This window comes from Typopeltis vanoorti, chromosome 19 (assembly GCF_054136105.1).
Source record: "Typopeltis vanoorti isolate ZY-2024b chromosome 19, IOZ_Tvanoo_1.0, whole genome shotgun sequence".
NCBI classification, from domain to species: Eukaryota; Metazoa; Arthropoda; class Arachnida; order Uropygi; family Thelyphonidae; genus Typopeltis; species Typopeltis vanoorti.
In genome coordinates, this window is record NC_143567.1 from 44,977,355 (window position 1) to 44,993,414 (window position 16,060).

A 16,060-nucleotide genomic window follows, 5' to 3' on the forward strand; every position below is an offset into this window, starting at 1 on the left:
AAAAAAAAAAAAAAACACCCACTGGCCCTCAAAATTTACCAGAAAGTAATGAAAATGTAACCTTCAATATTAGAAATGCATTGATTTGCACTACTTAAAAGACAAACTCTGCCCAGGAGCAAATTACGTTAGTCATTTATTAGTGCTTAAATTAGGTTTCACTGGCTTAATAATTGTTTCAAACTGTCAGTTCTAGGCTAAATTGAAGCCTTTTGGCTCTTTGATATAGAGCCAAATTATGCACCTACAAAGACTTATGACGAATTAAACTTTCTGAAATAGGATTACTACGGTATTGAACAGAATTTTTGCTCTCTTAAGATTTCTGCCTGGTCTCTGATGAGAACTGACAGTTTAAAACAGCTGCCAGGCCAACAAAACGTAATTTAAGCACTAATAAAAGGTAAGCACATGGGCTACTTGACAGAGTTTGTGTGTTTAAGTAGTGTAACCCAAAGCAACTCCAATGCTGAAAGTTATATTCTCACAAGCCCTCTGGTAAATTTCAAAACTTTTAGGTTTCTTTCTAGATTTGGCTAAAATATGGATGGATCCATAATATTCTTCATTTTAATATAATGAAGAATTTTTTTTTTTAAATAATGGAGTGAATACAATTAGCAGTTACTAATGGACTAAATACAGATAAGAAGAAAGCAAAGTTCTGCATCTCCTTGACACTACACACAGCCTTCTAGACACATAATTTAAAATCTTTGTTATCAAGCCTTTATGTGATCTGCTCTAAAAGATGTTACTCCAATCTATTTTGTAGACTGTATATACTATGGAAAAATAACTCCTTGGAACAAATGCAGTACCTATTGCTATCATCAGCAAGGATCCATTAAAAGACAGCTTAATACACTTTCAAGTCTTAAATAATGTTACTTTGTTAGACCAAGCAAAAGTTAAAAACTCAGGATGTATTAAGCAATATTCCTGGAATCTGTGATTACCCAAGTATTCTATTGGTAAATCTTACTTATAACATCAAGTTCTTGCCCAACATCCTCCATTCTCTTAATTTCATATATCAAAAGTGCCAATGATTCTCTCATACGTTAAAGATTTAAGGCTCAATCCTTCAGATATCATGAGGAGTTTTGACACCTTCCTCTTTACCAATGCAGTTCTGAATGACTCTCTGGAATATGTGATTCAAGCTTTTCCCACTGACATCACAGAACTGTTTAAATTTACAGTTAACTTAAGATAGTTCAACTGAAAGAATAAACTTGATAAATTAAAGGAACACCATATGTCCATCATTCTCCATTCTGGCAAACTAGTTTATTCAGCATTTAGAAGAGAACATTTTCTGCTCTATCCATCTCAAACCAGTCACGTGAACTCAGAGCATCGATGGCATCTTTGCTGTTTAGAAATGTACAACTCAAGGTTTGTTAGTATTTCTTCAAAAAAAATCATTCCCTTTCATTCGAAGATTAAATTTACCCTTGAAAAGGAATCAAAGGCTTTTATCCTTTCTGGGATGTTCATCTTGAATGTGAAACTGACAGTTTTCTTTCTACATTATCTCAAACTCTCTTTCTCTTGATGCCATGTGCTTGTATCAGTCATCTGCATATCATCCATTCAAAAATATTGGGCAACCAATTCTCTATTAACAGATCATAATAGACTCTTGAAGCACTTTGCCGAAAGGAGTCTCAACTTTTATGCTTAAATGGATACATTTCAAAAAGTGATTCAAAAATCTGCTCGTTTCTCTCCATATCAATTAAATTGAGATGAATTCTGCAGGATCCTTACTATGTACACAAGAGGTGACTCTGAACATGTAAAGGTTCTCAGAACCTTCCAATAAATTACTAAATTCAAATTGATCAACGAAATCAATCAAACAGCTACTGCCCCTCTTAAAGACAAAATTACTTGACTATTGCTACTGTTTGATAGGGTGTTTATCAAGTCCTATGCTGCAAATAATCAGTATGATTGGTTGCAAAGATGACTGAATAGCAAGCAATTTACTGTACAGTATGCCATAATGTATGCCTCACATTATGAGATACTAAGGCAATTAGCCTCTATATACAAATAGCCTAGTCATGAAGAAACTGTTTGATTAGACTTGGATAAAGGATTAAACAAGAAAATAATTTCTTGGCATCTTTAATTTAATGAATAATATATCATTTCTATATATACAGTGGTACCTTGGATTGCGAGTAACTTGGTATGCAAGTGTTTTGCAAGACGAACAAAAATTTTTAATAAATTTTAACTTGATAAATGAGCGAGGTCTCGCAATATGAGTATCACCTATACGCTTTGTCTGCCGAGCGTCACGTGATCACAAGCCACTCGGGATTGTGGGTAATCATCTCGCATGCTCAGTCTCAGTCAGCATACCTCATTCGTCTAGTCAACATTTGTGCTAGCGTTGTGACCACGTGTGTGCGTAAAGCATTTTTTTATTTTGTGTCCAAATGTAGTGACTGTTCTTTATTAACTGTACTACGACAATGGCCCCAATGAAGAAAAGGGTTGAAAAGGAAGGCGGTAAAAAGAAGGAGATGATTACGGTGGAATTTAAGAATGAAATCATCGGGAAGCATGAACAAGGTATACAAGTGGCCGCCATCGCAAGATTTTATAAGAAGTCTACATCAACGATTTGCACAGTATTAAAGAACTAAGGGGGCTAGATGTAGCAAAAGGAGTCACGAGAGTATCAAAGCAATGGCCACGTATTCTGGAAGATGTAAAAAAGTTGCTTTTGGTGTGGATAAACGAAAAGCAACTAGCAGGTGATACTGTGACCGAGAACTTGATCTGTGAGAAGGCAAAGGCCTTGTACGCCAACCTCGTAAGTAAACTACCAAGTACGTCTATAGAAAACGAAGAAGGCTTCAAGGTGAGCAGAGGATGGTTTGATAACTTTAAGAGGAGAAGTGGCATCCATAGTGTTGTGAGGCTGCAAGTTTGGACGCAAAGGCAGCAGAGGCGTTCATTGCTGAGTTCCAGAAGCTCATGGTTTCCGAGTGTTACCCACTGCAGCAAGTTTTTAACTGCGATGAGACGAGGAATTTTTGGAAAAAGATGCCAAAGAGGACCTACATTACAGAAGAAGAGAATGCAATGCTCGGTCATAAGCCCATGAAAGACCGTCTCACCCTCTTGCTGTGTGCTAATGCAAGCGGTGATTTCAAAGTGAAGCCCCTGCTCGTGTATCATTCTGAGAATCCACAAGCCTTGAAGAAATGCAAGGTGCAGAAGAGCAAGTTAAACATTATGTGGAGGTTCAACAGCAAGGCTTGGGTCACTCATATCTTGTTCTTTGAGTGGATTAACAAGGTCTTCAGTCCTGCAGTGAAGAAATACCTTTTAGAAAAAAAATTACCACTCAAAGTCTTGCTGGTTATGGATAATGCTCCTGCTCATCCTCAAGGCCTTGAGGACGACTTACTGGAAGAATTCGAGTTCATTAAGGTCAAGTTCCTTCCTCCCAACACTGCTCCATTACTCCAGCCCATGGATCAGCAGGTTATTTCGAACTTTAAAAAACTTTACACCAAGGCACTATTTCAGCGATGCTTCGAAGTGACCGAAAGAACTAACCTTACCCTCCGAGAGTTTTGGAATAATCATTTCCACATCGTAAACTGCGTCAAGAAACTGCGACAAAGCCTGGAATGGGGGGGTCACCAAGAGAACCCTTAATTCTCCTTGGAGAAAACTGTGGTCTGATTGCGTCGAGGGGTTTGCTCATGAAGAGAAGCTGCCAGTTGTCGATGAAATTGTGTCCTTGAGAAAGACCATGGGACTGGAGGTGAATGAGGACAACATTCAAGAGCTGGTGGAGGAACATGGTCAGGAGTTTACCACTGATGAATTGATGGTTCTGCATCGCGAGCAACAGCAAGAGGTTATGGAGGAGATCTCGTCTGAGGAGGAGGAGAAAAAGACTGAGACATCCCTCTCTTCAAATGAGATTAGGGAGGTGGTAAAATGTGGGAAACAGTGAAAAATTTTGTAGAAAAACACCACCCGAGTAAGGCTGTAGCAGTGCAAGCGATGAATCTATTTAACGACAATGCAATGTCATATTTCCGTGAAATCCTCAAAAGGAGACAAAAGTAAGTGTCATTGGATAGGTTCCTTGTTAAAGTTGCACAAAAAAGAAAACGAGTCAACAGATAGTAGTGATTCCGTTAGTGACAATAAAAGTCGTCCTACCCAATACAATTACTATAATATGTAATTGTAATGTAATTAAATAAATTTGATTACTTTATGTATATTATATTTAAATAATAAAAATATAAAAAGATATACATATATAAGGTATACGAAGATATATGTATTTTGTATGAATAATTTTTATATGAATATTTTTGAGTTTTGGAACGAATCATCTGAGTTTCCATTATTTCTTATGGGGAAATTCGCTTTGATATACGAGTGCTTTGCTTTACAAGCGCATTTCCGGAACGAATTATGCTCGCAAACTAAGGTACTATTGTATATTATACATATGTAAATAATGTCTTTTATTCCTATTGATTAAGCTATCAAGTTAGCATGCATATTCTATATGCATGCTAACTTATTAATCTCACAATAAATAGCTACTAGCTACTGTTTGATTATAGCAGTTTCTTTTATTTGTTATTATTTTCATACATTGTCCATCATTTAACTTTGAATCATTTAGATTCAGACATCAGCTAGATGTAGACAGTGGGCAGAGAGTAAGGACCATAAAAATTTTATTAAACTTATAATCATAACATTTGTGTGACAAACAACAAAAAGAAAGAGTTGTGTTTATATTTATATATACTATGTATGTATGTGTGTGTACACACACAGTGAGAGAGACTTTCTTTTCATAGTTTTTCATACAAAATTTATAATATATGAGGGGGTTTCCAAAAAGTAAGGTAGCACATTTTTTTCTTAATAATGGTGAAGGGGAATGAAATTAAAACATGGACAGAGAGCCCCATCAATAACATTCAAAAAGACCACCACTGCAGTGTGATATTTCAGTGTGAATTGCCATCGTGCAATTCCAGTTGTAAGATGGCAGATACCGTGTGAGTGTGGTCCGAAACAGGTATCCATGAAGTTATTCATTTTTTTGCAAGCAAAAGGGGCTTCACTGAATGACATTCACTGTGAACTGCTTGCTGCGTATGGCAAAAAGGTGACATCAAAGAAGTGGGTGTGTTTTTGGTGTAATAATTTAAAGTGGACTGTGGTTACATTAAAGATCGACGATTGGAGGGCAGGTCTTCATCGAGCAAGACAGAGTACAATGTTTCATGCATTAAGGGCATCGTTCTTGAAGATCAGTGAGTGAAATTACAGGTAACCCTCGTATAATGCGGATGTTAGGTTCAGCAGAAATGCCACATTATATAAATCGCGTTATGCAAGCCCCAGATCACATAGAAAAAGTAGGGTTATGTTCCGAAATCGTTTTTTTTTTTTAATTATATAAACAATGACATATCCAACAAAAAAATATTATTTAATTCAGGTAATTCATGTAAGTTAAGAAAACATAAACTATGAAACAAATACATAGTATAAAAGTATAAAAATTACAAATTGTACTTACACTTCATTGCACATAATGCATAAATGTTTTAGGCAAAATAAAATAGTGCATATTTTAATCTTTCATAGCACAAGGATTTGAGGATTGGTTAATAAACACTGGTTTTGTCATGTAATCACCTGATGCATTACTACAAAACAGTAGAGTAATTCTATCTTTAGAAACTTTGAATCCAGGAGCCGATCTTTCATTTTTCAAAATATAGGAGCATTTTTGCATTTTTTTCCAATATAACCCGGATTCATCCGCGTTGAACACCTGGGCACTATACTTGTTTATAAACTGAGAGCTTTTTTTGTTTACTAAGATTTCCATCCATAGGAATTTTATTTTGAGGTGCAATCTTCTATCGAAATCATTACAGATTTCTCCATTTTTCCATTAGAATATCGCGTACATGAGCAACACGCTTTGCACTTATCATTGACCCAACAATAAACACTTTCTCAGGTTTCATGTTCATTTTGTTTGATTGGTCGAATTGTTGATTCATTTAAATTCAAAGTCCCTGCAAAAACTTCTGGTTTTTCTCCATTTTTCAACCGATCCAAGATGTTGAATTTTTTTCTTCGAGAGAAATTAATTTTGTTTTCAATGTTGGTTTTTCCCTTTCGTTGCAGTTTGTGGCCATTACTATAAAAATAATTTTTTTACACAAAATAGCAAGCATTACGTATGTAACTCACCAGAAAATAAAGTGCTCAGCTTGAGATGAACACACTTATGATTTTTAATGTACTTTCCTGGCAGAAACAAGGACAATTTTCAACAATAAACATTTTTAACGGTAAACAATTGAGGTACATGCATGCTAAAGGGTATTTCCCCTAATTCGCTACTTATAATTACATGTGGGATACAGGCAGACACAAATTTAACAAAGATAAAATTTGATTTTTAAGTCGTGCAGTGAAAAACATATGAAAAGATAAAGGGCTACTACAATTTGTAGACCGTGTTATATCGAAACTGCGTTCAACAAGGGTTACTACAATTTTAGACCGCATTATATTGAAACCGCATTGTATAAGTACCGCGTTATGCGAGGGTTACCTGTACATGAAACTGCACAAGTGGTGAACTTGAGTTTCCGAAATTATTCAAGATTTCCTTGGCTTTGTTGCTGTATCACAATACATTCTCCAGACCCATCCCCATGTGTGTTGCCTTGTGCTCCTCTCATAATTATCAGGGTACTCTACAGGAACATGCCCCAATAATTGTGAGAGGAGCACAAGGCAATATGCATGAGGATGGGTCTGGAGAATCGATTGTGATACAGCAACAAAGGCGAGGATGTTCTCACTTGCATAGTCATAGGTGATGAAATGTGGGTTCATCACTTTAACCCAGAGAACAAATAAGAGATTCCATGATCAGATGGATCATGGATGCTCTTGATCTGATGGTGGGCTTCTTGCTGAAGAGAGGAGCAATAAATGCACAGCTTTACTTTGGACAAACTGAAAGCCAACATTCGACACAAACGACCAGGACTCCTGACAAACAGCGTGATTTTGGTGCACAACAATAACTCCATACACAACTTGTGAGTGATTACAATGTAATCTTTGGGAAACTTCACCACATCCTCTCTACAGCCCAGCAGCACCTTCAGACTTGCGTTTGTTCGGCCTCCCTCAAGAAACACCTTTCAGGAAGACGCTTAACTACAGATGAAGAAGGTGATGTCATGTTGGTTACTGGGTGTGGGTACAGACTTCTTCAATAATGGTACAGATAAAGTGATCTATCACGGAGACTGTGTGGAGAAGTAGTGCATGTTCACTTATTTCTTGGTGTATAATTTCAACTTCCTATTATTAAACATCCTCGAGAAAGGAAAAAAATGTGTTACCTTACTTCTCAGAAATCCCTTGTATGTGTATGTTTATATATATATATATATATATATATATATATATATATATATATATATATATATTAAAGAAAATTAATTCACAAACACAGTAATTCCTAATAAATATGAAAATATGCAGTATACCTTTTTTCTCAGGTCTTGGTTGTCTTGGTTGTTCTTTTGGAGAAGGAACAGGAGCTGATAATTTATCTACTACTGTCCCAGCTATACTAACTGGGCGGGGTCGACGGGCTGCTGTTTTGATCCTATGACTAACAGCAGATGTTTGACTTGATGTAGCTGATTGTTCAGATGTTCCTGACATGGAACTACGTGGTCTAGATGGTGAATGAGCCGATTCTTTACCTGTTTACAATAATACCACTTACATTTTTAAAAATAAAACTGAGATTTTGAAAAAATGACTGATTTAGCCAAAATTAAATGATATTATTATGAATAAATACAAACATTGCAAAGTTATTTTCTGATGATAATTTTAGTGAAATAATTTCTGGCACTTGACAAAGAATTTTTTTTTCTTCTTATTCAGCTGTTTAAGTGACAGATTACTATTATGTACAATACTTATTAAGTAGAGATTACTAAACAAGAATATTACAGGAACCAATATGATATGGAAAATTATGGTCTCATTTGCTCAGTGAAAATAGCATCAAAACTCAAGACTGCAACCTATGCTGACTTAGTCAGTAAACATTGCAGTCTTCAACTTTCTGCGACATGAATAACATAAGTACATTCAGAATGTATGACTACTATTCCCATAATTAATTCTAAGCCCTAAGAAACCGAAGGTACAGATTCAGAGTTCATCTTCACATACAACAGCTTTTCCTCTGACTCACATTGGTGCTTGGCCTCAAACAAGTACACATGATTACAGAGATTCACCAGGATGTTTCAATGTCTTGAACTATACACCACACAGCTTAGAACATGTGCTCATACTCAATTGTACTTGTCATGGTAGGCAAAATGAATAAATATATGAAAAAATGAAATCAAAGGAAAAGCAGAAAATATACTGTAATTTATTATTATTATTAAGAGTAATCTCCAGGGAATCAGAGACTCATCGAGAGAGGCCATATACTACACAAACCAGCTATCATACTTATTCTTGAATTCATTCACACTACTTGCACTCACAACATCCAATGGCAATCCATTCCAATCACTCACCACCACCCTCTGAGAGAAAAATCTAGCCCTTACACCCTTCTTCGCAGCCTTCATTCTCAGCTTCCAAGGATGCCCTCTCGTCCTTTCCCCACCCTCCATAAATTGAAAAATCCCATCAATTGAAATCCTGTATGACCCTATCAGTAGTTTGTAAGTCTCAATCATATCACCCCTCTTTCTCCTGTTTGCTAGTGTCTGCAGTCTACAAATTCCCAATCTGTCTTCATAATCAGTACTTCACAATCTTGATATCAATTTTAACACTCTCCTCTGTATTCTCTCCATATCAGAATCACAATGGAAACCAGGAGACCAGACCAGGGTTGGCCTTCTCTATAAAGGGGCCCGGGTGCAAGAAACCTTTTGGGGCCCTAAAATATTTTTCAAAGGTAAAAATTAAAGGATTCAAAATAAACGTATTGTAAAACCTCTTACCTGCAAATGATTTTGGCACAGGAAAAAAAAAAAAAAAAAAAAAAAAAAAAAAAAAAAAAAAACATTTGAAATATAATACGTTTCCGCAAATGTGTACCGACCATGCCCACTCGATCGTGGGGCCTGGGTGCATTGCACCTAACACACCCCCGAGATGGCCAGCCCTGGATCAGACCTGCGCACGATAGTCCAAGTGAGATCTTATCAAGGCCTTGTAACGATGCAAAAGAACATCCTTATCTTTACATGTGAACGTTCGTTTCAGCATTGCAATTATCTTTTGAGTTGTATTTGCAATCTTTGCCACATGGCCCCTAAACTTCAACTTCCTATCTATTAACACTCCAAGATCCCTAGCCTCATCAGTTTCTTCTAGCCTAATCCCACTAATATAATATGACATTAAATATGTAATCATGCTGAAGTGAATGACTTTACATTTACTGATATTGAACTGACAGTCATTTTCCCATGCCCACAATTCCAGCCTATTCAAATCATTCTGCAAAGATTGCATATCAGCAGCATTCCTGATTACCCTCCCTATCTTTGCATTATCAGAAATAACTGTACGTCATTTGTCAAATCCTTTCCAATATCATTAATGTACAGATTGAATAACAGTGGACCAAGCACTGATCCTTGTGGTAGCACCACTTGTTACCTTAAACCTTGCAGACTCAGATTCCCCGTATACCACTTTTTGATATCTGTCAGTCAGCCATCCTCTTATCCATGCTAATATTGTATAACCCAAACCCATTTTCTCCAATTTATGCAGCTGTCTGTCATGTTGTATTCTGTCAAAAGCCTTAGCAAAATCCAAAAGTATCATAGTGTATCCATTCCCCTTGTCTAGTTCAATGGTAACATTGTTATAGAATGTGAGCAAGTTGCTAAAACATGACCTTCCCTTAGTAAACCCATGTTGTTCATTGCAAAGTAGAGATTCATTATTGAATGTTATTGCTCAGGAATACAATTAAGGGAAAGGTAATCAAAAATAAGATATCAATAAACAGACATATGCATAATACTGAATTACGACTACTTGTCAAATATTATATTAAGTAGCATTTCATATAGATATCAGCTCATACTATCCATGACATTGATTCCACTGGATGTCTAACAACATCGGTGTATATGTAGCCCTGAGACTATAAGGCAGCCCATAGTTCCTGAATGGAAGCAGATGCAATATCATACATTTCACAATATGTTCCCAGAAAATGCACATTGGGTTGAAATCCAGTGAATTCACCAGCCATTCAAGATGAGTACTGTCTGTGGAAACACACAGACAGTACTCATCTGTGTGTTACTAGGCTCATGCTGTAAGGAATACACAGACAGTACTGTCTGTGTGTTCCTTAGAGCATGAGCCTAATAACATTCACTGCCCAATGTTTGCTACAAGCTGACCAATAAAGTCATATATTGATCAATATGAAACAAAAGATCCTAATTCTGATCACAAAAATATATCCTAGAAACATATATTCTTTGGTATGGGATATATTTTTCTGATCAGAATCTTTGATACGGTACAGTAGAGTAGGAACCAAAGATTCATCAGCATGATATCACAGTAGCCAATTTTAATGATGACCTTCAGTGTGTGTATGGAGAGATGTTCTTTGGTCATGGTCATTGGCTCTGGAATCCTATATGTGCAAGAGTACAGTACACTGTCATATGGGATATTGTTTCTCTTCCAAAGTTTTATTCCAATGTAAACTGTAGCAACATCATCTGCTGATTAAACAAGAGTAAGTGTACTCTTTTGTTGACCATAAGCATCCAAAAATTTTAAATTTTGTCAACAGAAAACATCTGCTTGTTTTAGGACCATCCTATATACATCTTAAAAACTGTAAGACATTAATAATGACAATCATGCCCTTTTCAAACCTGATATCATTACCTTATCCCATGACTACATAACCATAGTGTACATACAAATACTCTATGCTAGCATATGTACCTGCCATCATTTGAACTACAGATAATTATATGTTCCACTCTGAAAAAGATCATAATTTAGACAGAGAATGTGTGTGATGCTATTTATACAAAAGCAACCAGACATCAACATTTGTTATTTTGTAAAATCTGTAACAGGTTGCCTCATTTGTGGATATATGCATCAGAACCTCCTAGGTATATACTTTTTGCCAAATTTTGATAGCTCTCAGAATGTGACAATTCCTTCCACAATGTCCCTGCCCACTCTTGCACTTAAAAGGAATTATTTCTAGCCCTAATCAGTTAATCCATTCAACAGGATTCAGATTATGGTTCTGTGCAGAATATCCCAGAACCATACTGTTTCAAAACCATTCAGAAACAGCTGTTGTTAGATTAATGAATGCTGGTAAATGGTGCCATTTACTAGTGTTCTCCCCTTGCCATTTGAGATGCCAAACATACCCAATTATTGGATATGTGATACCAAGCAGCATGATTCATCTGTCCACAGTATAGTTTACTATTGCTCTAAACTGTAGATTTTTTATTTTATTTTATTTTTTATTTTATAGTAAACCAAACAATAATCAAAGTTTGGCAAGTGACAGAGGAGCTTCCAGGCAGGCCAGTGATGTGCAATATATAGCCTCTTTTAGTCAAGTCAATCAATCCTATAGGTCTAGTTAGCATTTCCTAATTGCAGGAAATAGCAACTAGACCCATAATATAGTAGATTACCTTCACTGACTGGTTCAATACTATCATGTTTGTTGTGTGTCTGAAGTGGCTGATGCTATGTTTGGTCCATAGAGCAGGGGTTCTGGCATCTGTCTCCCAAACCTGTAAACATGCAATATGAATGATACCTTTCAAGGCCATGCCAAACATACTGTGGAAAGCCAAAGCATCCCTCACTTTGGAAACAACAGTAAAGCAGTACTACATATCGACTACCAGACTGCATGTAGGGCCAAACTTAGTGGGGTAAGACAGCTATCCAATCAAAGGTACATAATCACACTGCCCTGCACGATCTTGCCTGTAGGGAGGATGTGAGGGAATGCAAGCGATACCATTGAGACTAAGTTACAGCATGAAAACTGGATGATTTTGGAATCTATCTCCTTCCGTTGCTTTTTTTCCGATTAATCTTTTCAATGCTACTATGATAATAAACTCAAATATAGTACCACTATAATTAAAATAAACAACAAACCTCAAAAATTAAAAAAAATAATAAAATAAACTTACAAATTATTACTTCAGCAAAAAAAAAAAAAAAGTAACTGTCCAAACAAGACATTCTTTCTATCATAACGATAGTACTCGTGCTTTTGTATGATTTGATATTTCCTGTCAGAGGATGCCTAATCTTAAATCTCCTCTTCTGAACATTTAGTTGAGGATTTCTTTGCCTGATTACATATCATTCATCTGCTGTCTCCATGACTCTCCAAATTCATCATTCTCCCAAAATCATTCTGACCTTTCTGAATTCTTATCATTATAGCTTGATTTCCTGCAATCTAACAATAATAGTGAAGTCATTTTCTTTTAATGTCCATGACTTCAACTGGCTCCCTTTTCCAAATCCAATGTGCTGGAAAGATATGAACAAAGCTATAAAGAAATAATCTAGCATCCTGTTCCAGCTACCAACCAGAATACCCAATAATCCTTTCTACTCACCCCAACACTATTGGGTAAAGGAAGCATTAAAAAAAAAAAAAAAAAAAGGTATGCTGTTAAATGACTTCTTCTCTTGGTAATTCAGTTCATAACCTCACACAAGTTTTGTTTCTTAAAGAATGTCCTGTTTCCCATCAGCCACTCAAAACCTCATATTCTTTGGCACTGTAAGTAGACAGATCTGAGACTTTTATTCTCAGATCTATTCCCCATTCAGTTCAAAATTCATGTATATTCCAAGCCCTGGAATATACATGACCATCCTTTGACCATACATGGAATATACATGACTTCTTTGACCATCCTTACACACTTCTTTCCAAGAAGTGTGTAAGGATGGTCAAAGAAGAGCATATCATTAGTGGCTTGAAACACAGCATACACTGAAGCCTGAAACATTTGCAAACCAATCGTTAACCTTGCTAAGTCTGATTTTAAAATGGCTAAATAGAAAACTCGACACCTGAGAGAACAGCAGCCGTGCTTTTTGGTCCTTACAAAAAAGTGTTAGGTGCAATTTCTGCAACGTCTCCTGCCTTTCTCTCTGTCAGATGGCAGTATTTCACCATCATCTGAAGAAAAAGCTGATCATTTAGCATTGCTCTTATCAAACTCCTGAAAGAAAGTCCTCAGAAGAATCTTGACCCATCTGGATATCAAAATGGCTTCCAGTTTGGATGGTATCCCACATGTGCTCCTGATCTAATGCCTGTCCTTTATCATCTCCACAATGTACTTTACTCAGAAAACATCCATCCCCATAGCAGCAAGCCCGTATATAGCCAATTAAAAAAAAAAAAAAAAAAAAAAAAAAAAAAAAAAAAAAAAAAAAAAAAGGATCAAGTATCTACCAAACTACTGTAGACTGTGCTGTTTAACATATTCATGCTGGACTATATTTCACAAGTGTCATGCATCTGGTAGTAGAATGCTTGACTTGTAACACATCCCTTTTGGCAGGCATTTTTACGTTTAACCATAAATAAGATCTGCTAATTTCAAGGGTTTTTTTTTTTTTTTTGGTAAAATTTTCATGTAAAAGTACTATTTGTGAACTGTCTTTATGGTACAGAAAATCTCAAAAGTAATGTTTCCTTATTTTGAGTTATATAACACTGGCTTCTAAAAATATTATGCATGGCATCAATGGGTTGGTTTCTGTGCCAAGTATATATAAATATCTAGTAATATTTCAGATTATACCACTATGTTATCTATGAAAGCATCAAAAAGTAAACAAAGGCAATGACTGCAGTCAGTAGCTCCCTCTTCCCATCCTCTAAGGAATACAGAATTACACTTGCATATAAACTGCTGTGATGTATATTTTCTACAACAATTTTAATTTAATAAAATAACATTTTCAGAAAGAATGAGAGAGAGAGAGAAAAATCTGTGCCTACTGGAAAGAAGAATTTGCATGTGCAATCAAACTTTCAATCAATTCACAATGAACTTGCATTTACTTTATATGCTGAATTTTACATACTTGTGCTGAATATTCTTGTTCACATATATATGGTTTTCATTCATATTTCTGCCAAGTATACAGTCATTAGAAATAAATTAACACTGTATAGAAAAAAAAATAGTCATTGTTCCTTTTATAAAATAATCAATTTTTTTCACTTTTATTATTTTGTAAAAAAAATTCAAAATCCTCTAATACAATGCCATGACCACACAAATTATATGATCATACTTTATAATTCAATGTATTTGAATCTCACTGTGGTTGTTAATAAGCTAATAATATGTATAAAATCTACTAGTCTTCTTTTTTTTTTTTTTTTGCAAAACAAACCCCTTCACTTTTTTTTTTAAAATCTCCAAGTCCTTCAAAAATTCACACACATGACTAGAGTTTATAAGAAAACATGTAACTCATTCCCTATCAAAGTAATTTATTGCCACCAAATGTAAAATTACTGGATTCAAAACTATTCTTTTCTACAGACATACTGTACCAGTCATATGCAAAGGGCTCGTATCTAATTAATGAAGACTAAAATATAATTATATCTTTTAAAAACAGAAACAATTATAGAATTTCTCTTAATTATTGAAAACTTATAACTAAAAAGCAAATGTCTTAACATTTAACATAACTTTTGTTTTTATAGAAAGCACATGTAATCAACCATTACATGTGCTTTCCCAACAGATAAGAGAGCAAGAAAAACAAAATGTCACACTCCACTCTATGAGGCCAATACCAAATGATATAAACTGTATAGCAAACATGTTAAAGTAATGGAGGTCATCAGTCAATTTCAAAACCAGAAAACTGCTTATCATTTTCATAATTTGTTGTTCTTCATATTCTTATGATTCTTAATCCCTAAATTTCAGATCCTTATCTACCACTACCTCATGTCCCTTATCCACTCTACATCCCAAACAGGCTTTCCAAAATTTTGTAACTTATAAATGAAGTCTCACCAACTGGCTTAGATAGCTAAGCTATTTGGATCCTCCTCCTGGCAATTCATAACATCAATTTCACTCCTCACAGTTCTTCTTAATGCTTCATCATGAGCAATCAAGCATATTTTAACATAAATTAAACCATAATTGCCCTAAAAACAAACCCTTACTAGTGACTTTTTCTTCCAGAATTTTTGTCTCCACAACCCATGAAAGACTATATATGCCTGCACTACATCAGTACTGTAGATGAGCTAAGGAATTATATATTTTTATTTTATTTTTTTAGCATAGTCTTCTACACCAGAGTTTCCCAAACTGTGTTATGCAAAAGGTGAATAAGTGATCCGTGAGAAGTTCTCCTGGAATTTGTCATTTTAGTTTTCTAAGCATTTTTCATGAATAAATATTTTATAGTGGAAATATTCTGAGGAGAATAATATTCGTGAATATGTCGAAAAGCTCAGACTCAGAATGCCTAATAACATCTGTGTATCGTTAATTTTCACACATCGAAACCTTTCAACATTTGGGAAAGGGAATACTGCAGTTTGTGACCGGTTATAAAAATTGCCTGCAAGCAGATTATAACAATGGGCAGCGTATCCTCTGTTCTCAAAACTGAAGGAAATGACATCTGTGTAACAAATTTTCAGGCCTCTGATATTCATGAATTATCATTAATTTTCACACATTGAAATCTTTCAACAATCGGGAAAGAGAATACTGCTGTTTATGGCCGATCATAAAAATTGCCTGCAAGCCGATTACAACAATAGGCGGCGTATCCTCTGTTCTCAAAACTGAAAGAAATAACATGTGTTGCAAATGTTAGTGACCAATCAGCAAGGAAGTATAAAGAAAATTTTTCCACT

The 16,060-nt window shown here is 35.4% G+C and overlaps 1 protein-coding gene across 5 annotated transcripts in view; it reads right to left on the reverse strand.

Moving 5' to 3' along the window:
* LOC150096055 (uncharacterized) overlaps nt 1–16,060 on the reverse strand; it is a 366,639-nt gene that overhangs the window by 87,569 nt on the left and 263,010 nt on the right. For all 5 annotated transcript variants that reach the window (XM_090408865.1, XM_090408866.1, XM_090408868.1 and 2 more), the window contains one exon: nt 7,602–7,823. In XM_090408865.1, coding sequence (XP_090264991.1) covers nt 7,602–7,823 — 222 coding nt within the window. The remainder of the gene's footprint in view (nt 1–7,601; nt 7,824–16,060) is intronic.